The sequence below is a fragment of the Halichoerus grypus genome, chromosome 5, assembly GCF_964656455.1.
Source record: "Halichoerus grypus chromosome 5, mHalGry1.hap1.1, whole genome shotgun sequence".
Lineage (NCBI taxonomy): Eukaryota > Metazoa > Chordata > Mammalia > Carnivora > Phocidae > Halichoerus > Halichoerus grypus.
Window position 1 is genome coordinate 61,483,817 of NC_135716.1, and position 24,043 is coordinate 61,507,859.

General features: G+C 43.8%; 1 protein-coding gene and 1 long non-coding RNA gene across 2 annotated transcripts in view; one reads left to right on the top strand and one right to left on the bottom strand.

The window, feature by feature from the left end:
• Positions 1 to 4,178: 4,178 nt before the first annotated feature.
• Positions 4,179 to 17,301, bottom strand: LOC118546599 (uncharacterized). Its single transcript, XR_004922674.2, has 4 exons — positions 16,673 to 17,301; positions 10,871 to 11,010; positions 7,699 to 7,857; positions 4,179 to 4,451 (listed from the first exon to the last, which is right to left on the bottom strand). It is a non-coding gene; the product is annotated as an uncharacterized LOC118546599 (long non-coding RNA).
• An 815-nt stretch (positions 17,302 to 18,116) lies between these two features.
• Positions 18,117 to 24,043, top strand: part of SLCO5A1 (solute carrier organic anion transporter family member 5A1) — a 132,896-nt gene continuing 126,969 nt past the window's right edge. The window contains exon 1 of the mRNA XM_036109390.2: positions 18,117 to 19,157. Coding sequence (XP_035965283.1) covers positions 18,242 to 19,157 — 916 coding nt within the window. The 5' untranslated portion in view covers positions 18,117 to 18,241. The remainder of the gene's footprint in view (positions 19,158 to 24,043) is intronic.

The following is a 24,043-nucleotide window of genomic DNA, read 5'->3' on the forward strand; positions in this document are numbered from 1 at the left end:
TGCTTCCAAGGGCTTCCAGCAGGAGGAGATCAGAAGCTAGCAGGGGAGGGAGGGCCTGAGACTGGGTTTATTCCCCCAGTTTTTTCTCTGCAGGGTCCCTGTGGACTGACCTTGTCTGTCTACTGAAGGCAATAGCTCCCATCTTGTGGCTTTCTTTGTACTGTTTCCTCTAACCTGTTTTTTTTTTTTTTAATATACATATATATATCAAATATTTATACCAAATATATATATATATACTTCGTGTGTGTGTGTGTGTGTGTGTGTGTGTGTGTATATATATATATATATATATATATTTCAATTTAGAAAAAGAATATAGGAGCACCTGGGTGGCTCAGTCAGTTAAAGCATCTGCCTTCTGCTCAGGTCATGGTCTGGGGGTTCTGGGATCGAGCCCTGCATTGGGCTCCCTGCTCAACCGGGAGCCTGCTTCTCCCTCTGCCTCTACCGCTCCCCCTGTTTGTGCTTTCTCTCACTGTCTTACTCATGCTCTCTCTCTCTTGAATAAATAAATAAAATCTTTAAAAAAATAATAATAAAAAAAAGACGGGGCGCCTGGGTGGCTCAGTTGGTTAAGCAACTGCCTTCGGCTCAGGTCATGATCTTGGAGTCCCTGGATCGAGTCCCGCATCGGGCTCCCTGCTCGGCAGGGAGCCTGCTTCTCCCTCTGACCCTCCCCCCTCTCATGTGCTCTCTCGCTCTCTCTCATGCTGTCTCAAATAAATAAATAAAATCTTAAAAAAAATAAAAATAAAAAAAATAAAAAATAAAAGAATATATATATACATATATACATACATATATATATATATATATATATATACACATACATGTATGTATATATATATATTTTTAAATTGAAGTATAATTAATAGTTTCCAGTACAGTGTTATTTAGTTTCAGGTCATGTGTGTGTGTGTATTGTATATAGAAAATGTAATGATTCAACAATTCTATACATTACTCAGTGCTCATCATTACAAGTGTACCCTTAATCCTCTTTATCTATTTCACTCATCCCCCCAGCCGCCTCCTCTCTGGCAATCTCCAGCTTGTTCTCTGTATTTAAGAGTCTTTTTTTTTTTTAAAACATAAAATGTAGTATTTGTTTCAGGGGAAGACTCTTTTTTTTCCTTTGTTTTGTTTCTTAAATGCCACATATGAGTGAAATATGGCATTTTTCTTTCTCTGACTTCTTTCTTTTTTTAAAGGATATTTATTTATTTATTTATTTAGAGTGCAAGCAGGGGGAGGGGCAGAAGGAGAGAGAGAGAGAGAGAGAATCCCAAGCAGACTCTGCACTGAGCGCAGAGCCCAATGTGGGGCTTGATCTCATGACCCTGACATCATGACCTGAATGGAAATCAAGAGTCAGAGGCTTAACTGACTGAGCCACCTGGGTGCCCGTCTGACTGACTTATTTCACTTAGCATTATACCCTTTAGATCCATGATCCATGATCCATCCGTGTTGTTACAAATGGCACAATCTCATTCTTTTTTATGACTGAGTAATATTCCATTATCTATCATCTATCTATCTATCTATCTATCTATCTATCTATCTATCTATCTATCTATCATCTATCTCTATCTCACATCTTTATCCATTCAACTATTGATGACATTTGGGATGCTTCTATATCTTGGCTATTATAAATAATGCTGCAATAATCATAGAGGTACATATATCTTTTTGAATTAGTGTTTGTTTTTTGGGTAAATACCCAGTAGTGGAATTACTGGATCATATGGTAACTTTAAAAAAAAATTTTTTTTAAAGATTTTATTTATTTATTTGAGAGAGAGAGAGTGGGGAGAGAGAGAAGCAGGCTCCCTGCTGAGCAGAGAGCCCGATGTGGGACTCGATCCCAGGACCCTGGGATCATGACCTGAGCCGAAGGCAGACGCTTAACTGACTGAGCCACCCAGGCGTCTCTGTTTTTTAATTTTTTGAGGAACTTCCATACTCCCAACTTTTGAAAGCTGCTCTGTCCCCCCCTCCTTCAGGTCTGGTGTGGGAATAGTGTGGCATCCCACTGTTACTTACCTCCATAGTACTGCATATCCCTCATGGTTTCGCCATACTTTGCCAATTTTGGTAAATAGTCCCATCAAACCAGACCATAAAGTTGGCAACTTCTTTTCCCCGGGAACCCTGACTGTTAGATGTCTTCCTCTCTACCTCCAATTTCTAAATATAATTTCAGGTATTGAGAAAATATATGAATGATAAAATCCATTCTAAAGTGTGAATAATCTGGCACATTTTGTTTGAAACAAGAGTTGTTTAGACAAACTTAAGAGAATTTCAAACTGTACGATGGAAGTATTTTTTTTTTTTCTGGAGCACTCTAAATCAAAGGCACACCTCCTGAAGATAAAACTGGCATCAGATAAAGGCACTTCTTAAACTTTTCAACGAAAGTGGCCTGGCTGAAGGGAAGTGGCCACATACCCCAGGGAGTCTAGGATGCCAGTAGTCCTAAGTAACCTTAAGCAAGTATCACATGTATTAAAAAAGGTTCTGTTTTATTTAAATAATATATGAGTTTTTCTTTCTACACCATAATGTATCTCTGTGTATCATATTACTTCCAAAGTTTAATAAAGATGAGTTTCTAGGAAGATACGTATGTTTTTCATTTTGCTTTACTACAGTCAGGCAGCCGAGTGCTGTTGGGGACACATAGCCCCAGTTTGAGAAGCCTGAAGTGGGGAGAACCTGGATGCATTGATAATGTTACCATTTGATTATTAGGGGTTGTCACTTTTTTCCAGATCTATATTTTCTTATATACTTTCAGATCCTAGGGAAGTTCTTTTTTTTTTTTTTTAATCTGTGTCATGATCCTAATTTTCTTTTCTTTTTTCTTTTTTTAAAATTTAAATTCAATTAATTAACATATAATGTATTATTTGTTTCAGGGGTACAGGTCTGTGATTCATCCGTCTTATATAATACCCAGTGCTCATTACATCACATGCCCTCCCCAATGTCGATGTCCCAGTTACCCCACCCCTCACCTCCTCCCCTCTAGCAACCCTCAGTTTGTTTCCTAAGATTAAGAGTCTCTTATGGTTTATGTCCCCCTCTGGTTTTGTCTTGTTTCATTTTTTCTGTCTTCCCCTATGATTCTCTGCCTTGTTTCTTAAATTCCACATATCAATGAGATCATATGATCATATGTCTTTCTCTGATTGACTTATTTCACTTAACATAATACCCTCTAGTTCCATCCACATTGTTGTAAATGGCAAGATTTCATTTTTTATGGCTGTGTAATATTCCATTGTACATATATATACCACATCTTTATCCATTCATCTGTCGATGGACATCTGGGCTCTTTCCATAGTTTGGCTATTGTGGACATTCCTAGGGAAGTTCTAAGATTTGTGATAAGCTTTTCTATTTTAGACACAGGTATACTATATTTCATTTCTTTTTCAGTTGGGCACATCTGTTTGACTTTCTTCTTTAAATTGTTTATTTATGGATTATATTACTTTGATGTAAATTGCTTTTATTCTTTAATATGTCCTAAATCACAGTATTTTTTTTTCTACCAATCTTTGTAACATTTATCATGTATTAAAACACGCGTTAGGGGCGCCTGGGTGGCTCAGTCGGTTGAGCGTCTGCAGGGTCCCAGGGTCCTGGGATCCAGGCCTGTGTCCAGGTCTCTGCTCAGCGGGGAGTCTGCTTCTCCCTCTCCCTCTGTGTTCTTCCTCTTTCTCTCTCAAATAAATACATAAAATCTAAAAAAAAAAAACCACCCCACATTGTATGAGACCATATCCTCTGACTGACAGGTGCCATGGGGTTTTCTCTCAAGTCATTTCCTTCTAATTTGTTCTAAGAAGTGAATCATGAAAGTTTTAAACTACTTTTCCTTATTGTCAGAAATGTTTAAAATCATGAAACTTCTTCAAGAATGAACTTTAAAATAAGTTATTAGCTATTATAATTTTAAAATATTTGACTTTTTTTTTTTTTTAAAGATTTTATTTATTTGACAGAGAGAGACACAGCGAGAGAGGGAACACAAGCAGGGGGAGTGGGAGAGGGAGAAGCAGGCTCCCCGCTGAGCAGGGAGCCAGATGCGGGGCTCGATCCCAGGACCCTGGGACCATGACCTGAGCCGAAGGCAGATGCCTAACGACTGAGCCACCCAGGCGCCCCAAAATATTTGACTTTAAAAAAAATCAATACTTGTATTAATTTTCTAAGGTTGCCATACAAAGTAGTACAGACTGTGTGACTTAAACAACAGGAATTTATTTTCTCATAGTTCTGGAGTCTGGAAGTCAGAGATCAAGGCTGTCTGTCAGGTGGTTGGTTTCTTCTGAGGCCTCTCTCCTCGGCTTGTAGGTGGCCATCCGTCTTCTCCCTGAGTCCTCACAAGGTTTTCCCTCGGTACTTGTCTATGTCCAAATTTCCTTTTCCTATAAGGACACCAGTCATATTGGGTTAGAGCCCACCATAAAGACCTCATTTCAACTTAATTACCTCTTTATAGATCTTATTACCAAGTACAGTCACATTCTGAGGTACTGGGAGTTAGGACTTCAACATATACATTTTGAAGGGGACACAATTCAGCCCATAATAGTATTTAGATAGAAGTTTAAAAACCATAGTGTACCTGTTGGCTTGTGTAACAGTTTTGATTTGAAAAACATGTCTACATTAAAAAAAAAAAAAAGAAACATCTAAATTACTGAGAACAGATTAAAAGCACCTACTGGGTTTGTTGTGCCCCATTAGGTTAGTGGGGGGTGCGGTTGAGACATACAAATGAGACTGGACCAGACGGCAAATCTAGACTGTTCTTCACTACTGAGGGGTTGCATTTTTTCTAAATCTCATTGAAACGTTGATAACAGCACCCATTTTATGATGGAATGTGGAGCTTAGCACAACATCTGACACAAGTGAGCACCCCAATACACAGGAACTGTACTTCCTGCTGTGTGTTAACTGCTGTTGGATACACATTCATGTCAGTTTATTTATTTTTAATTTTTATTTATTTATTTTTAAGGGTTTTTTTTTTATTTATTAGAGAGAGAAAGAGAGCACAAGTGGGGAGAGCAGAGGGGCAGAAGGAGAGGGAGAAGCAGAAGGAGCCCGATGTGGGGCTCGATCCCAGGACCCTGGGATCATGACCTGAGCAGAGGCAGACGCTTAACTGACTGAGCCACCCAGGCGCCCCTGTTCATGTCGGTTTAGAGACTAAAAAGCTGAACTCAGATAGGCTAAGTAACATCCCCGCTGTCACACAGCCAGTCAATGGCCAGCCCAAATTTTAAGTAGGTGTCAGGACCCAGGATCTCACACTATTGTGTAATAAAAGGACTAGGATGGATCTGGATTTAAACATTGTCTCCACTGCTGACCAGCTGTGTGGCTTAGGTCAAGTTACCTAGTTTCTCTCTCAACCCTTTCCCTCCTCTATGAGATGGGGATAATGATGTCTACTTCTTTTTTTTATTGATGTATAGTTGACACACAATGTTACATTAGTTTTGGGTGTAATGATGTCTACCTTTTAGAGCTGTGAGGAAGAGACAATATATTTCAAGCTGCTGTACAAAGTAAAATTATCATTGTATCATGTCATTCCTCATTGATTTTGCCACCATCTGCCAGTGAAACTTTAAGAAAATCACCTTCCTTGCATTTCAGTTTCTTCATCTTCAAGATTGGGGTAGGGATGGCAGGACAAAAATTGGCCTAAATCAAGAGATCTCAAACTAAGAGGCTTATTGTGGCCAGGCAGGTAACTGAGGGCCTGGAACCCAATGTGGCAAATGCCAAATATCAAGAATGCAGAAATCTGGATCTTTCATTTGAAATCTCTCAAGTTTAAGTTTTGGCAGCGAATTCTGAAAATTGAATATCTATATATCTATATATCTATATCTATATATATCTATATATCTCTATCTCTATCTCTACCTCTATCTATCTATCTATCTATCTATCTATCTATCTATCTATCTATCTATCTATATACAGGCTTTATCATCAGCCCAGTGTGGCCATAGGTTTGTAAATTTTTGGCTACACAATCCCTAAACACCTTTCAATCTAAATTCATCAATTCCATGTCATAAAACAACAGTGGTCTAATACCTAGTCCTTACTAATCAGAACCTGAAGTTATGGTTTTGCCTGTACTATCCTAATTGTTTTGGGAGTGGTCTTTCTACCTGTAGTCTCTCTCCCACTCTCATCCCACCCACCACTTCCTGAGAAATTAATCTTCATGAAGTTTTTGTTTTTTAAGATTTTATTTATTTACTTGTGTATGTGTGTGAGAGAGAGAGAGCACAAACAGGGAGAGAGAGTACAAACGGCAGGCAGAGGGAGAAGCAGGCCCCCCATCGAGCAGGGAGCCCGATGCAGGACTTGATCCCAGGACCCTGGGACCATGACCCGAACTGAAGGCAGATGCCTAACCGACTGAGCCACCCAGGCATCCCTCTTTGTGAAGTTCTGCTTAATCCTGTCACTGCTTTGCTTAGAAACCTTCAACTGCTTTCTGTTGTTTATGGAATTGAGTCTAAACTTCTTAACTGGAGGTAACCAGCTTTCCTTTCTTACTTCCTGTTTGTCCCCTTCACGTGTCTCTGGTTCCCCAACAATGCCACCTTCCTGAGACGTCTTGCCCCAAAGTGTTCCTTTTTAAATCTCCCTCTTTGGGCGCTGCTCTGTCTCAGAGGCCAGTGGGCCCACCCACACGTGCATATTCTGCTTACTCTTCAGTGTTCAATTCAGATCCTTCATCATGCATACAGTGTTTACCGCCTGGGCTTTGCACTTAGCAGAAATCAGGATCTTGGTCTTTTTTTTTTTTTTAAGATTTTATCTACTCTATTTTATTTTTAAATTAAAAAAAAGATTTTATTTATTTATTTGACAGAGAGAGAGAGCACAAGCAAGGGAGTGGCAGGCAGAGGGAGAGGGAGAAGCAGACTCCCCGCTGAGTAGGGAGCCCGATGTGGGGCTTGATCCCAGGACCCAGGGATCATGACCCGAGCCAAAGGCAGACGCTTAACCGACTGAGCCATTCAGGAGAGTGTGGGGGGGGGTGGATGGGAGAGAGGAGCAGAGAGAGAGGGACAAGCAAACTCTGCATTGAGCATGGAGCCTGACAGGGGGCTCAATCCCACAACCCTGAGATCATGACCTGAGCAAAAATCCAGAGTCAGCTGCTTAACCGACTGAGCCACCCAGGCACCCCAGGATCTTGGTCTTTAAATTGCAGGAGCCCGATAAGATCCTGTCTTGGTGGCATATAAGGGAGCTAATTTTGTTAGATTTTTTCTTTTTTCTTTTCTTTTTTTTTTTTTTAGTAGGCTCCATGCTCAATGTGGAGCCCAACATGGGGCTTGAACTGATGACTCTGATCTCAAGATGTCAGCTGAGGTCAAGAGTCAGATGCTTAACTGACTGAGCCACCCAGATGCCCCATTTTGTTAATTTTTCGACAGTTTGGATTACTTTGCTTATTCTCAGTTTTGCTTTTTTGTTATGTGTGAAAGATATTAATAAAAAGACATTTTCTAAGACTAGTAAAAATTGTTTCTGGGGCTTCAGACTTTTCTTCCTAAAGGTATTTTTCTTTAGGGAAGACTGAAGAAGGATGAACGTAGTATGGAAAGAAAAATGCGTATTTTCATTTACCTGTAAATCTCTTATTTCTCCTTAGAGCATGTTTCACTTCCTTCCCTGGGGTTTAAAATCCATCCTGGGTCCAACATGAGCTAACTCTCACAATAATTCTTTTCTGCTTGAAAAAAATCACATTTTTCCTCTGGTGTGAAATTTCACAAACAAAGCCAACTGGAAGGAGGAAAAGGATCGCCATGTTTAGATGTTGTATTTCCATTGTCTACATGTGCATTTGTCAGGTCATTCCCTGGTTTAGGCAAATTAAGACTCTAACAGCTCTAATTTTCTTTTTTTTTTTTTTAAAGATTTTATTTATTTATTTGAGAGAGAGAGCACAAGAGGGGAGAGCGGGAGAGGGAGAAGCAGACTCCCTGCTGAGCAGGGAGCCCGATGCGGGACTCGATCCCGGGACTCCAGGATCATGACCTGAGCCGAAGGCAGTCGCTTAACCAACTGAGCCACCCAGGTGCCCAGCTCTAATTTTCTCAAAGGGTAAGATAGAAGACAATTCATTTGTCATTTAATTCCCATTTCTTGATGGCAGGTTTTGTAGCCCCCAAATGGAACACTAAATCCTTTAAAATCACTTCCCTTGGGGCGCCTGGGTGGCTCAGTAGTTAAGCATCTGCCTTCGGCTCAGGTCATGATCCCAGGGTCCTGGGATCGAGCCCCGCATCTGGCTCCCTGCTCATGAGAAGCCTGCTTCTCCCTCTCCCACTCCCCCTGCTTGTGTTCCCTCTCTCGCTCTGTCTCTCTCTGTCAAATAAATAAAATCTTAAAATAAATAAATAAATAAATAAAATCACTTCCCTGGTGGCCTGAGTGGTACATTTTACTTGTATTGGGTCATTTTGTATTCATTAGTTACAATAAGACAAGTGGAACAATTGTCAGTGTATGACAGACAGCCAAAGAGAATGGAGCCTAAAAGTCAGCCAAAACCAAGCTCCTCCACACACGTGCCAAAGCCAATACTGGTAATAATTAAAAATAGTGTAGCACTTCAACCTGGACTTGCGGAGTTTTTTTGCAGTCAGATAATTATCAAAAATGCCATTCACAACAAAAAGAAGGTAGAGAAGGGAGAAGGGAATTTGAGTGAACTCTGTAAAAAGCTCTTTCAAAATGTCTTTCCATTAAGGAAAGGATGTTTGAGCCCTGAGCTCCTGATCATCCCACACAGCCCCCTACCTTTCTGTGTTTTTATTAAAAGAATTCTACTATGGGCATTTGTGATTCGGGATCTCAGGAAGCCATGTTTGATTTCACCTCTCTTTTGCAAGACTGGCTGTGACAGAAGGAGGCTGGGTTTACCCTACTGGCCAGTTATTTCTCAGCCTTATGATAGAATGCAGTGGAGGTGGAGGGCATGGGGGTGGGCAGCAGCGTTCTGAAGGATGGGCTTTATGGTAAACTTGTTCCGTGATGCTTCCTAGTCAAAGGGGAGGAATGCAGAGAAGGTTGGGAGGAGTCATGAGTTGGGAATGAAACCACAGCTAGTGACTAGACAGTTGGGCAGCCCTGTAAAAACGTGAATCCTAGTCATTATAGAGATCACGGCTTTCTGGGTAGTTTGTTTTGTATTTTTACTCAAAAGCGATGGCATGCATTGTTTGTGTTTAGACTGCTTCATCCTTTAGTTTACTTAAATATTGCACTATAGAGACACGCTTATCTTAATCAACAGCTGGTTTCCTAAAAATTATGTAAAACACAATTGCGAGAAAATACAGGTAGGTTGCCAGAAGCACAGGTATTGGAACGTGGTTGATCTGGATTTGGATCTCCACACTTTCTATGCCGAATGATTTAGGGCAAGTTGATCATTTTGAACCTCAGCTCTCTCTTCTATCAATGGAATTGATAATATATACTGAAGAGTGAAGATGAAATAATGTCTGTAAAATATGTAGTCAGTCCTAATATGATAAAGGAAGGGCATCATTATTGTTTAGTTTTCATAAATCTTTGAGTAATGGTGGGGGTACCAGTGTGGAAGGGATTCCCATGGTTGAAAGATGAAAAATGAAACAAAACAAACAGAAACAACCAAATAGTGGACCCTACAGGGTATATGATGTTTTATCAGTCTGACCATAATTTCCCAGATAGGAACTAATCCTAGAGAAATGGGTGGCCCGCATGAAATAAAAGATTCTGGATCCCCTGCGCTCCGACAACCAGAGAGGAAAAACTGTGCATAAGATGAATGAAAAGACAGCAATGCAGATCTGTAGCAATGGCTGACATTTAGGAGCACCAACCTTGGTCCCGGCCCTTGTAAGCATTTTGCTGATGTTATCTCATTTACTATTTACAACAACCCTGTGAGATAGATACTGTGATGAACCCCAGCTTGAAAACTGAGGCAGAGAGGCTTGGTAAATTGTCCAAGGCCATACGGCCCTAAATGGCAGAGCCACAATTAAATTTAGGCAGTGTGACAACAGGGCCCTCTTTTCCTCTCTTTCATCATTAAGGCATGTGTCATAGTCTAATTGGAAGCATTTTTTCCTTCTTAGTGGCACATAAAATAATGGCACCTCTTAGAATTAGGGCATCTTCTTGTGATGAAATATGGATAAGTGACATCCATGCACTCACCACAAAGATGAAATAGTGTTCATTTGCCACCGACGACACAGACCTTCTGAAGAGGGGTGGGGGAGGGGGGAAGGATGCTGTTGTCCAGAGGCTAGCTTGCTTTTTGCTACCAGCAGGACTACACCACAGATGATTTATAACTGTCAGTGTTTCGGGTCTTTCATTTATTTTTCTTTGATTTTATTTTATTGTGGTAAGAACACTTTTACAGTGAGACCTACCCTCAATAAGATTTTTTTTTTTACCCTCAACAAAATTTTAAGTGCACAATACAGTATTATTATTATTATTATTATTAAAGATTTTATTTATTTATTTGACAGAGAGAGACAGAGCGAGAGAGGGAACACAAGCAGGGGGAGTGGGAGAGGGAGAAGCAGGCTTCCCGCTGAGCAGGGAGCCCGATGCAGGGCTCGATCCCAGGACTCTGGGATCATGACCTGAGCTGAAGGCAGACGCTTAACTGAGCCACCCAGGTGCCCCACAATGCATTATTATTGACAATAGGTACAGTGTTGTACAACAGCTCTCCAGGTCTTTTAGATAAATGTAAAGAAATGAGAACCTGCTGCCATCCTACCTGCTTTGAAGCAGAGCCTCGACAGTGTGTCATTGCCGTGAGTGTGTTGGTTTATATTATCTTGTGTTAATTATTCTTCTGTGCTCTGGGATAAGATCACCTCCTTCAGGTTAACCTGAAATATGGATCTTTGCAATCATCTAGGGAAAAAAAAATGTCCTTAGATTGGGAATGGAAATCAAGAAAGGAGGAGGGAAAGAGGAATTCCAGGTTTTTCTTGGCATTGCTCTTTGGATCTAGACTTTGAGAAGTTTACTGATAGTTCAAGGTCATGCCTAATATAGGTCCTAAAGAGACTTCTTTCTGCTTTAAGATTTACTTATTTTTGAGAGGGAGGGAGAGAGAGAGAGCACGCGTGCACGAGTGGGAGGGGCAGAGGTAGAGTGAAAGAATCTCAAGCAGACTCCCCCCTGAGTGCAGAGACCAATGCGGGGCTCTATCCCATGACCCACAGATTACAACCTGAGCCCACAACCTGAGTGGGAACCAAGAGTTGGACACTTAATGGACTGCACCACCTAGGCTCCCCAAGAGACTTCTGCTTTAGAGAGGCAAGTTGAGAGCAAGTTGAGGCAGAGGGACCTCAAGCTGTGGATGAGTGAGCCATAATTTAAAAGCCAGCTATCTATTGTATTAACCTTGGCCCAATGTAGGATAGGGAAATCACTCTGGGCTTTTGGCAGAAAGGGATTCACTACAGAAAGATACGTGCTCAGAAAATCTCTGGAAGGGTTGGATAAATGATCTGTAGATTGGGTGACCAGGAATGACTCTTAGAACATTATACATCTGTCCCACCAGGGAAACTGGTACGGCTGCCACAATGTGGGGGAGGAACATGTGGGTGTGGAAATCAAAGGCCTTCCCAAGTGTATTCTCTTCAGGAGACCCTACTGTGGCTGGGTTCGGAGATCCAATGCTGCAACTCCCTTTCAACACCCATAGCTGGAGTTTGGACAACTGAATACTGAAGCAGAAAAATAACATGTCTCTATGACCTGCTTGCTGGCATAAGACGGCCAAAAAGGATGTGACCCGTGACTCATTCCACCTTCCAAAACTCACAGGAATGCTTCAGTTCTTATCCAGAGCCCGATCAGCAAGGCAGTCTGGGAAATGTGTGTTTTGTTTTGTTTTTTGTTTTTTTTTTTTAGCTTTCTAGGCTCTGTCATTCAAGAAAAACAGAATGTAGGGACTGCACATTGAGTGTTAATCAAGCCTATCTAACACAGTTTCATTTCATTTTATCCCTTGTACTTATTTTCCTTTATTAGTCTTTAGTTCAGACCTTGACCCAACTTGTCTACAGATTGTAAGGGAAGCTAATATCTGGAAATTGCTTGGCTCCTTTAGAGGGTGACAATATGTCCAGGTGCTCATGGGACTGTGGTCTCTTGGGTTGTGGGACTCGCAGTGTGAAAGCTGACACAGTTGGTCAGATACTCCTTTTATTTTATTTATTTATCCAAGAGACAGAGAGAGAGAGAGAGAGACCATGAGAAGGGGGGAGGGGTAGAGGGAGAAGCAGATTCCCTGCTGAGCAGGGAGCCCGACTCCGGACTCAATCCCAGGACCCTGGGACCACGACCGTAGCCGAAGGCAGACACTGAACCAACTGAGCCACCCAAATGCCCGTCAGACACTCCTTTAGCACTTGCAAACCACAGGGCTGGAGTGACTGCCTCCATTCACTGGACCCCAGGGCCAAATCTGTTCCTTTTCTGTTTCACCCAGCTTGAAATTTACTTCTAAGGAAGGGTGTAAATGTCAAGTTGTGTTAAGAGTTTACCTTTTAGTCTTACAGTTAACAATACTGTATTGTGTATCTGAAAGTTGCTAAGAGAGTACATCTTAAAAGTTCTCATCATGAGAAAAAAAATTTTATAACCACGTGTGGTGATGGATGTTAACTGGACTTACCATTGCAATTATTTCACAATATATACATATATCAAACCATTATGTTGTACATCTAAAAAGTGTTATGTCAATTCTATCTCAGTAAAAATAAAATTAAGTTAAAAAATAAAAAAAAAGGAGGAAAACAGTTATATCATAAATTACTTTTTTGACCTAAGAAGAGAGATGTAATTTAAATATGTCACAGAGGCAAATATTCTGGTTACCTCTTCAGGGTCTGTGAATAAAGCTGTATTTCAATATTAAAAAAAAGGTTAACTAAAACATATAATTTGTTCTCTCTTAAGCAACTGGCAACTGTTTATTAGCCCAGAAAGTATTCTGGACCAAATTCCAGTTCTTGTGTCTGGGAGATTTCCAAAGTGCGCCTTTTTTAAGGAGGAAGGGAAGGGAGTGAATAAAAGGCTCCCTTCTCCTTTCCCTGTTCCATTCTCCAGTGCAGCCAGATTTTAAGCCCATGGAATGCCACAGGTAATTCCAAAGGGTACCTTCTTATTATATGAAGGTTGGGAAAAGAGCAACTTATGTGTAAGTTCGACTGATTAATGACTTAGAAGAAGCATCAGCAAGCTGGAAATCTGAAGAGCGTTTATCCCCATACACCTAACAAGGGAGGCATCCTAGTTCAGGCAATTGTACCCATTCATATTATGTGAAAGAGCCATGGGTATAGCAGAATCCCATGATCTGAATCCATTTCTTTCAGTGAATCTGAAGGTGAGGGCTGATGGAGACACAACTGGCCTTTTCCAAAGTCATAACTATGGAAGGGAAAGCGAAAGGAATGTCTCTTGCTAAATGTTTTCTTTTGTTTCCTATATGGAGAGCTAATTGGACCTTTTAAATTCTGTCTATAAATCATGATCTTTCTATTAGGGGCAATAAAAAAATCTATAGGTTCTTAGAGTTGTTTCTAGTTTAACTATGGTAATTGACTATGAATAAATGCAGCATGTTCCAGGGACATGATTCTTTGACTTTTCAGCAGGGAAACCCTCTGCTGGCACCAAGTGCAACAGATTGAATTTGCTGAAGGACAACTGATGTTTGGGGCTGGGGCCGAAATGAGAGAATGGGCCAAAGACCTTAGAAGGATGTCATAGGAGGCAGATCGAATCTGTCTGGATCCAGAATAAGCTCAGAGGAGTATTTAGGTACAAGAAGTGACGTATATTTTTGCCCACCTTACCAACAGTAGGGGACTAAAATCCGGGCAGGGGTGGCAGCTGGAGTCATCTGGCCTGTTTGTGGAAAAGTAACAGTGGGCTTGATGGAGATCTCAGGAGGAGGGGCTAGTAGCAGAGGATGAGGAAATGAATATATTTGCCCCGTTTGTTTGGTCAGTCTGGAAGCTGCCAGGAGATCAGTGCTGTCTCAACACGAATGTCAAACACACACTAACCGTTCTTTGGTGTCAGCTGGCGATTTTATTCTCTAAGGATTGACTGTGAGTGGTAGTTGTTGGACTAAAGTGAGATAATTAACAGATACAAGGTGCACTGAAAAGTGAAGCTGCTGTACGATTATAAGAGAGCAAGTATAGAGTCAGAGTCAAGAGCATGAGCTTAAGGAGCACACAGGTTCCACAGACTAGCTGTGCACCCTCCCCAACTTACTTAATGTATCTACACTCTACTTGTCATGTGTGTAAAGTGCAGCCAATGCTCTCATTGGATAAGGCCAAGGCTCAATGAAGTGGCTTTGTCATGACAGCAGTGGCCTGCAGAGACATGGCAATTGTAGAAGGCAATCCCCTTCCTTCATTAGGTCACCATCTCCCTCTCTCAAAGTTCAGCAGTGTCCTCCTACCTGCTACAGCTAATGGGCTCTTTTCAGTTATCCTTTCTGACTTCTCCACAGCCTTTCACGCATCTGATAACTCCTTAAAGTTTTCTGCTGCTACGGTTTCTGTGACCTCTGGTTCTTCACATACCTCTCTGACCATTGCTTCTAATCGCCCTTCTTAGCTTTTTCCCCCGGGCCCTGTCCTTAGCCTTCCTCTGCTCAGTCTGCCTGGTCTTCCTTATTCACCTGATGCCACCTTTGGGCTGATGACTCTTAATTCACATCCCTAGTCCAAACTTCCTGTGTGTCATCTATCAAAATAGTTTATGGGACACGTATACTTGGCTGTCAAAATCAACGCCATCCGAGAGGAGAACTGTCTTTCTCCCAAGAGCATGCTTCTCCTCCTGTGCTTTGGTTGGACATCATCCACCCAGTCACTCAGCTATGAAACTTGAGAGACATCTTACGTTGGACCGTTTTCTCATCTTCCAGATTATATTGGCCTCCAGGTCTGGCCACTTTTACCTTCTCATTGTATATTTAAGCGATTGCCTCCTCTCCATGTTCTTGCCACTGCTAATCACATTCTGTCTAGAGATTGCTTCCAAACTCCCCTCGGTGCCACAGTGGGGCCTCCATTCACCCATCACTGCCAGAACAGCTTTGTGGTGAGCAAGTCAGAATGTCACCGGCCCTTCAGTGCTGACAGCACACAACCTGTGAAGCCCTTGCTGACCTTTTCCACTCTGCCACCCTTGCCGTCCAGTCCTCTGCTCCATCCTTGCGATCTCCCTGCGGCTCTTCTACCTACTAACTTGGAGCACCATGCCCTGTGCTCTTGCACTTGGCTTTCCTTCTGCCTGGAAATGAAGATGGAATAGGTTAATGGATATTAGGTTCTTTGGGGGCATCCTGTATCGAACTTACCTTGTTGTTTTAGGCTACTTAGGGGTATTTCTTTCACAAGACAGACGTTTTCTCTGTCCAGGGATCCTGTCCTGTTCATCTTTGGTCCCTAGAACCTACTCTGGTACCTAGACATTGTAGGTGCCCACGGCACGGAAAAACGAACAGAAATAATTTTTTTTTTTTTTTTAAATTCCGAGTGGGCTGTCTGGCTCAGCAGCTGACTTTTTCGGAGACCTGCTCCCTCGGGGCCGCAGTGCTCCTCCGTCTCCCCCACCGCGCAGGTGAGGGGCAGCCGGGCGGCTCGCTGCCTTGGGGCAGGGCTGGGCGGGCGCCCGCGCGCCTGCGCCCTCTGCTGCTCCGCTCCGGGCGCGTCCGCTGTGTGCGTGTGTCTAGAGAGGAGAGGCTTGGGTGACAAGCGCCGGGTGGGGTAAGAGTTCAGCCTCACTCACAGTCTCATTCACTGATTTCTCCGCCGCTGGACAGAAGCTGCCTCCCCAGGCCGCTCCCAACTACTCCCGCACCTCCACAGTCCCCACTTCCCGCCGCTCCACTCTCAGCCAGACATTCTGACCGACAGACTCACGAGTGAGTAGCGGCGACTTGAGCGCCGGAGCAGCGCGGCGAGGTGTCCTCCCGCGGGTTGTGTGTGCGTGTGCGTGTGCGTGTGTGTGTGTGTGTGCGTGTGCGCGCGCGCGCAGGGTTGTCCCTGGGATTCCACGCCGGGCCAGAGAGCTCCCTGCCAGGAACCGTGTGTCTCTCCGAGCCGGCGCTGCGGTGTGGGTGCCCGCGCAGGCAGCGGTTCGGCGGCCCCGGAGCGCTGAGGGAGTTTGCCGGGATTCCCCGGCTCGGCGCGCGGCCGCCCGTGGGGTTCCCCGGGAAGGCGCCTGGGCAGGGAGGCGGCGGGGAAGCCCGGGCTGTGAGCGGCTGGCAGGCCGGGAATCTGGGAGCAGGTCTGGCCCCTCAGAGCCGAGAGAGCCGCCGGAGCGACCGCCCTGGCCGCCCAGCCTCTCCGTCTTTCTCCCTTACCCTTCCTCCTTTCTTCCCTCAGCAGCATCACAAAAGCGCGAAATGAAACCCAGTGCAGCGAAGTCCGGCTCTCGTCTCCCACCTGGTGCACATCACCCCGGGGAGGACGGGAGTGGGAGTGCGCGAGATTAGGGGCGGGGGCTTACCCCGGGGACACACCTGTTTTCGCCTCTGGCTGAATACGATCTGGATGCAGGATCGCGCGAGGGGTTCTGACACATACTCCCGGGTGTGTATGTGTGTGCGTGTGTATGTGTGCGCGCGCGCGCACGCACCCCGGGCCCACGCTCGCGGGGTGCGCTCGATGTAAACAGCACACCTCTCCCGCGGCCCCCTCGGGCCAAGACTGCTCGGTGGGCTCCTAGCGAGCTCTGTGACAGCGTGCCGGCATCTCTTTGTTTGGTTGTTGCTTCCCCACCCCTCCGCAAAGCAAACTGATTTTCGGTTTCGCGTGACACTGCGCGCTGGGACTTAGTGTGGGCCGCAGCCTCAAATGCCCCTGGTATTTGAAATTGAATAGTTCTTTCGGGCTGGGGGGTTATTTTTAGTGTTGTGAATAAAGAGGCTAGCGCGTTGACCTTTTTGCGGCTGCTTTGGGCTTTCCATACGTGTCTCTGATTGATGAAGCAGACGGATTCGCATCCAGTCGCGCACACGTGCTTGCGCACAAGTGTGTACACACATTTCTACACACGTAGCTTTACCCCCTTCTTTTCTTTTCTTTTTTTTAAAATCGGTACTAGGAATGTACTGTGTTTGTAAAAAAACAAAACAAAACAAAAAAACAACCCCCAAGCCCCCAAACAAAAACAAAAACAAAAAAACTTTCCTTTGTTCTTTTGGGCATTTTCTATTTTGAGTAATGGAGTAGGAGTACCAAAAGGTTGCAATTAGTTCACTCGAATGAAAGACACTGCCTCTGAGTCAGCGCCGCCAAGTTGATAATTATTAACATATAAAAGCTCTGTTTAAACAGATGCTCTGTTTAAGGCAAAAGGGGCGGGGCGAGGGCAGGTCCACGGTAGACAATGAGGGAGGGTCTCTGCCGACCGCCTGCTGCTTATTGTTCGGGCACTAGAGGCTGCAGCCCGCAGCCGCCTCCTCCTCCGGGGCTTCGCTCCTCGCTCATCCCTCGGTCCCATTTGGGACCGTCCGAGTCACCCAGCGCTGGCCCCCGGGGCGCCGGGACGCCAGCCCCAGCCGCAGCCGCCCTTCGCTGACCGCCCTCTCTCTGCTTTGCAGGTTGGCATCTTTGCGCCCGAGGGTGTCGCAAGCCGAGGCGGCGAGGACAGGGCGCCTCTGGCCCAGCCAGCCAGGCGGTATGCGGCGCGGGCAACAGCGCTAAGCGCCCCCACGCTGGGCACGGGGCGTCCTCGCTCCAGGCGGCGGGCCGAGCGGCGGCGGCGGAGGGGATGCGCCCGGGACGCGCAAGGCTCCTGCCGCGAGCTACCGCCCCGAGGTGGACCCCAAGCAGGGCTCATCGCAGGACCGCGCGGACCCCTGCCCCCCGGGGCACGCGGCTGCGGAGCCTCGGGGCCGCATCTGCGGTCAGGATGCCCTGGGTGCCTCTCTGCTGGTGAGGATGCCCTGCTGCGCGGCCCTGCATCCCCAGCCCCGGTCCCTGGTGGGCACGACTGAGTGGGCCCGACTTCGGCCCGTCGTGCTGGTGGATGAAAAGCGCCGGAGTCCCTGAGTGCGATCAGCGATCGAATCTGAGTTCTAAGAGCCATGGACGAAGGCACCGGGCTGCAGCCCCAGGCGGGAGAGCAGCTGGAAGCACAAACCACAGTAGGAGCTGTCCAAGAGAAGTGCGAACCAGAGACCTTTAGGTCCAAGAGTTTACCGGTCCTGAACAGCGCCTCCTGCCGGCCAGACCTGAGTCCTGCGCGTGCAGGAGCCAAGCCCGCCATCGGCTGTACAGATTCTTTGGGCCATGAGGAGTTGAAACCAGGCCCAAGCCGGTTGGCCCCCAGTCCCTCTGCTCCTTCCACTTCGGCAGAGATGGCAGGGCTCATGGAATGTAACCACAGGGTGGAAGTCAGCAAAGCCGTGTCGGTGTCCTCCACTTTGGCCACGCTCCAGGGGAGAAGGTGCCTCTATGTGGTCCTCACTGATTCCCGTTGCTTCCTGGTTTGCATGTGCTTTCTGACCTTCATCCAGGCGTTAATGGTCTCTGGGTACCTGAGCAGTGTCATCACCACCATCGAAAGGCGCTACAGTCTGAAGAGTTCCGAGTCGGGGCTGCTGGTCAGCTGCTTTGACATTGGGAGCCTGGTGGTGGTGGTGTTCGTCAGCTACTTTGGCGGCCGGGGTCGGAGGCCCCTGTGGCTAGCGGTGGGTGGACTTTTCATTGCCGTTGGGGCTGCCCTCTTTGCTTTACCTCACTTCATCTCGCCTCCCTACCAGATCCAAGAGTTGAATGCCTCGGCCTCCAACGATGGCCTGTGTCAGAATGGCAACTCCACGGCGCCTTCCGAACCTCCCGCCTGCCTGAAGGATTCAGGAGGAAATAATCATTGGGTCTATGTGGCTTTATTCATTTGTGCACAGATTCTCATTGGAATGGGTTCCACACCTATTTATACCTTGGGACCAACCTACTTAGATGACAATGTCAAGAAAGAAAACGCATCCTTGTACCTAGGTAAGACTTTCCTGTCTTCTCAAATAAGCTTGAACTCACCAGTGAAAAGGAAACACTTCCACATTTCCCAGGAGATTACACACACACACACACACACACACACACACACACACACACACTCTCTCTCTCTCTCTCTCTCTCTCTATATATATATATATAGGATCTCATCATATATATCTCACTATACATATATATAGCATATATAATGTTATTATATATATATTGCATGTATATTTTAAGCATTAAGCTTCAGTTTATTTTATGTTTTTATGTTTTAGCCTTAGTGTGGTATGTTTTAGTTTGGAAGAGAATCCAAATAGCAGAGAGGTCTGTGGGCTAATCGTCAGACTCACACTTCACACTTTTTTCCCAAGTAATACAAACTTTTAACCATGGGGTCATGCTTCTTTCTCTTGCTGCCTGCCTTTGTAAAAACTTTAATTTATCAAGTTTATCTTCTAATGGCTGTTCTTCTAGAAAGTTCAGGAAGGAATAGAAGTACCTGGTGTGTAGAGTGAAGTCTTGGATTATTTACTGCTTTCATCTCCTGCTGCTTCTCATTCTTGTCCCCCACAGCAGGGCTAATGGAGTACCCAGACTACATACAAGATGCTTTGCTGCCTCCGTACCTATATTTCTTCATATCACCTGCATCACCATTAAAACAAAACAAAAAAAACAAACCTTGAGTGATATCAAATGACTAGGTTATCTTTATGCAGAAGCAAGACCACAAGTTGTAAAGTTAATCCAAAGCTATTTTTATTGCTGGTTGAAGACCCTTAAGTACATGAACTTGGTAGCAAGTGGCTCTTGGATTTGGTGATTTGACTTGCATGAATCAGCTCCTGTGAACAGGGGGTGTTTGGGTTGAATAGAAGGTGCTAATATGAGGCCAGGCAGTCATTGTGGCAGGTAAGAAAATGTAGTTCCTAGAAATCTGTGTGGTTGTCAGCACCTCCCTGTACTAGCTGCCCCTTCAAAATTGAGCATTTAAGGGATGGATTTGAACCGTTGAAAAGGGTGAATAGCAGTCATGCTAGATGCGATCTTCGGTTTTCTATATTTCTATACTGGAGTCCAACTAAAAGAAGAGAAAGGATTGTACTTTATAAAAATTGGTAAATAAGCAAATACCGGTTATACTTATCATTTTATTAGCCATGTGCTGATAGGATCTTTGGTGTGGGAATAACGAGGTTTCAAAGGACGGTGAAAATGATACCCTGTTAAGAGGGCTCTGCTCTTTCCTCAGCACAACTGCTGTCCCCAGAATCCATTGTAGAGGGTGCCTGAGCCATGTATAGTCCCCAGTTACTGGCCCAAATGCATCAGGACAAGAGTTTTATAATTTATTTTTATTATTAAATGCAAGAGAATGAAATTTTCATTCAGGGCGGAGAGCACTAGCTTGCTTGTTACTTTGCCTCCTTGTTTTCTAACATTTATTACAACAAATTTTCAAACATGCAGAAAATTTGGAACAGTCAATGAACACCAATATTTCCACCACCTAGACTCAGTAATTGTTCATTTTGTCATATTTGCTTTATCAACCTGTGTGTGTGTATGTATGTATGTAATATATTGTTTTGGGTGGGGGGCTAAGCCCTTTGAAAGTAATTCTAGACATCCCTAGGTTTCAGCATGTATCTTATAAAAATAAGATTTTTTACATACGTACAGGAACTTTAACATGCTAAGTTCATAATCATTCCCTAATATCATCAAACATCCAGTCCATATTCAAATTTCTTCAATTGTCCCCTCAATGTCTTTGATAACTATATATTTTTCAAACCAGGAGGCAATCAAGATTCTCAGACATTGCATTTGGCCACTAATCTTTTTAGTGGTTTTATCATCTAGAAAAGTACCTCAACTTTTTTTTCTTTTTTCATGATACAGACTTTTTGAAGGGACAAGGCTAGTTGATTTGCAGAATGTTCTACATTCTGGATTTATCTGATTATTTCCTTGTGGTGTCACTCACCTTGTCCTCCATCCCCTATATTTCTTGTATCCTGCAAGTTCAGTCTAAAGGTTTGAATAGATTCAGACAAAACATTTTTGGTCAGACTACTTCAAGGTAATGCAGTGTGTTTTATGTTACACGCATCTGACCATTCATTAGTGATGTTAAGTTTAATCACTTGGTTGAGTGGGTGATTGCTAAGTCTTCCCATTGTAAACATGCATTCTTCCCTTTGAAAATAATAAGTGATCTTTAGAATGATAACTTGACTGTAAATATCCTAATCGTTATTCTTATTTTTGTTGATCTCTGCCTCCATTTACTTTGAAAACTTAGATCTCCCTTCCACCCCACTTCTTGGATACCATTCACACAAATTTGCTTCATCAAAAACACAGGTAGGGCCATACACAAAGGGAGAGCATCCACTAGTAAGAGCCCTGAGATTTAACTTTTCTAGTCGGGGCTGCCCACTGAGAAGAAACACAGCAAGTCCTGGGCACTGTGTTACTTTTGGGAAGACTGAAAATGAGACCTAGTCCCAGCGCCTGAAGAGCTTTCAGTGTAATAAAGAAATACTGGCAATTTAAGGGAGGAGTGTGAAGTGGGAGAAGAAGTTTATACAAACGGTATTTGCTTTTTCCTTCCTCCTCCTCCTCCTCTTCTTTTGAAAAAAACTTTGATGAAGGCCTTAGGACACATTCTTTGGGAAACTCAAGAGAATTCTCTTTCATATTAAATGGATCTCAGTAAAAGCTACAGTACCAGGAATCTTACCTGTACTATTTTATTTCATGTTCTCAATGACCTCATGAGATGGGATTGTTTTCCCTATTTCAAGGATGAGGAAACTGAAGCTCAGCGAGTTTGAGTGACTTGCTTAAGGGCTTCAAACCCACACATCTCTAACCCCAGAGCCCTTGAGCTTCCCTCCTCACTGCATGTTTTTGGCAAGAGGCTCTGAGAGCCAACTGAAATCACGGGCTGTGCCGTGTTCAGCACAGTTCTGAGAATGGTGCAGAAGGATGCAGAACTGGCCTACGGTTATCAAACACGATCAAAACAAGATCCTTCTTAAACGTTTTCAAGGAGGTTTTATAGGTAGCCTCCATATAAATTCAAATGAGAGAGACTACTAAGTTATTCTTAGAACATGAGAGTTGTTAACTTATTATGGTGGGGCATTTTTTCTAATAAATAACTGGTTCAGTCTCTTTGTTATTTTCCACAAAAGTGTTCTATATTACCTTTTTTCACTCTCCACTCCTTTCTTCATCTGTCAGTCTTTCTAGTTTCGCGTTATCACCATAGGAGAAAAGATAAAAGCAGGTAGCAGGTTCGTAATTGTAGGCACAAACAAATATCTGAATTAACATTAAAGCCATTGAAATGGAATGTAAATGTATGTCTTAATCTTTTGAATGTTTGATGTTAACATTCTGGCAGCTTTAACTGTAGAAGAGCTGTGGTCATAGATGAGATACGGCAGCTTTTATACCCACTAAATGCCCTAACTCCTTCTGCAAGGAGAGAGGTTTAGTGTTGACCTGGAGGGTAGAGAAAGCTTTGTAGCTACTCAGAAGCAAGGTTAGTAACTAGACCATGATTTGTAATTGTATCTCAAGGGGAGAGAGAAAATGTGGTCCTTTGAGGGCAAGAAATTAATGAACCAACAGTGAAATGAGAAAGAATGGCTAACCAGGTGGGAAAAGGGAAAACAAAGGATGCATTTCCAGAATAGAAAACCACAACTCTGATTGAGGGATATTCAGGAGAAGTAATAATTGGCGTGGGCTGGCGATGGGCCAGGGAGTGTGGGTGCAACCATTCCACCTTCCTGGCGTGTGAGCCCTGACTTCACGCCACAGAGAGGGGGCGGGATTGGCACAGTGCTTTAGAAAGAGCACGAGATGAGGAGGTAGAAGATCTATATTTTAGTCTGGCTCTACCAGTGACTGGGGGTGAGACTTTAGACAAATCCCTTAACGTCTCCCAGCCTCTGTTTCCACATGGAGATTAGTACATTTGTTTCCCTCACTGTAATATTTTGAGGACCAAATGGGATTACATGTGTGCAAGCATTCTGCCAACTGTAAAAGGCAGCACTCTGCTCTGTTCAAGTGGAATTCAAACTCATCCTACAAGAGTGGGCAGAGTGAGGAGGGAGATATTTTACTCTTTCTGCGTATGAAAACCCTTAACCAGATCTTTTTATAGTTGGAAAAAGGAAAGAGACAGTGTGTAGGAAATTAAGACATTGTATAGGAAATCACTCCTTAGAAACATTGTATGGGTAAATTTGATCAGCGTTTCAGCAATGTTATATTTTGATTAATTGAGTTTTCTGAGAATCCAAGCTCTTATTGCCAGCGGTTTCTGCATGTCAGTCTTTGATGGCAATCTTTCTTTGGTATGTGAACATTTATGCAATGTGTATTTGTGTCTGGTGTAACTTAGCAAGAGCTCCTTTGAAGTTTGAGGGGGCTCTGTGGTGTCCCAGTTTCACCACTGTGTGTCTTCATTTGCCCACACAGACTGGCAGGATGTTTGGTGAACGAGGACTGGTCCAAGGACATCCTCAGAAGTAATATTATCTTAAAATAAATAGCTGGTGGCTTCTCCTTTTTTCTTTTTTTGACATTTCCTCAGTCTTTTGAAAGTACAGTGAGCTTGAAATCAGTTGAGTTCTATTTCATCAAGAATTCATAGTATAAACATTATATATGTGTATGCATATATATGTGTGCATAAATATATGTGCATATATATATATATATATATATATATATTTGTGCTCTTTCTGAGATATATTGCTCTTTTTGAGTATGAAAACCCTTCAACATATCTTGTCTGGCTCTACCAGTGACTGGGGGTGAGACTTTAGACAAATCCCTTAACGTCTCCCAGCCTC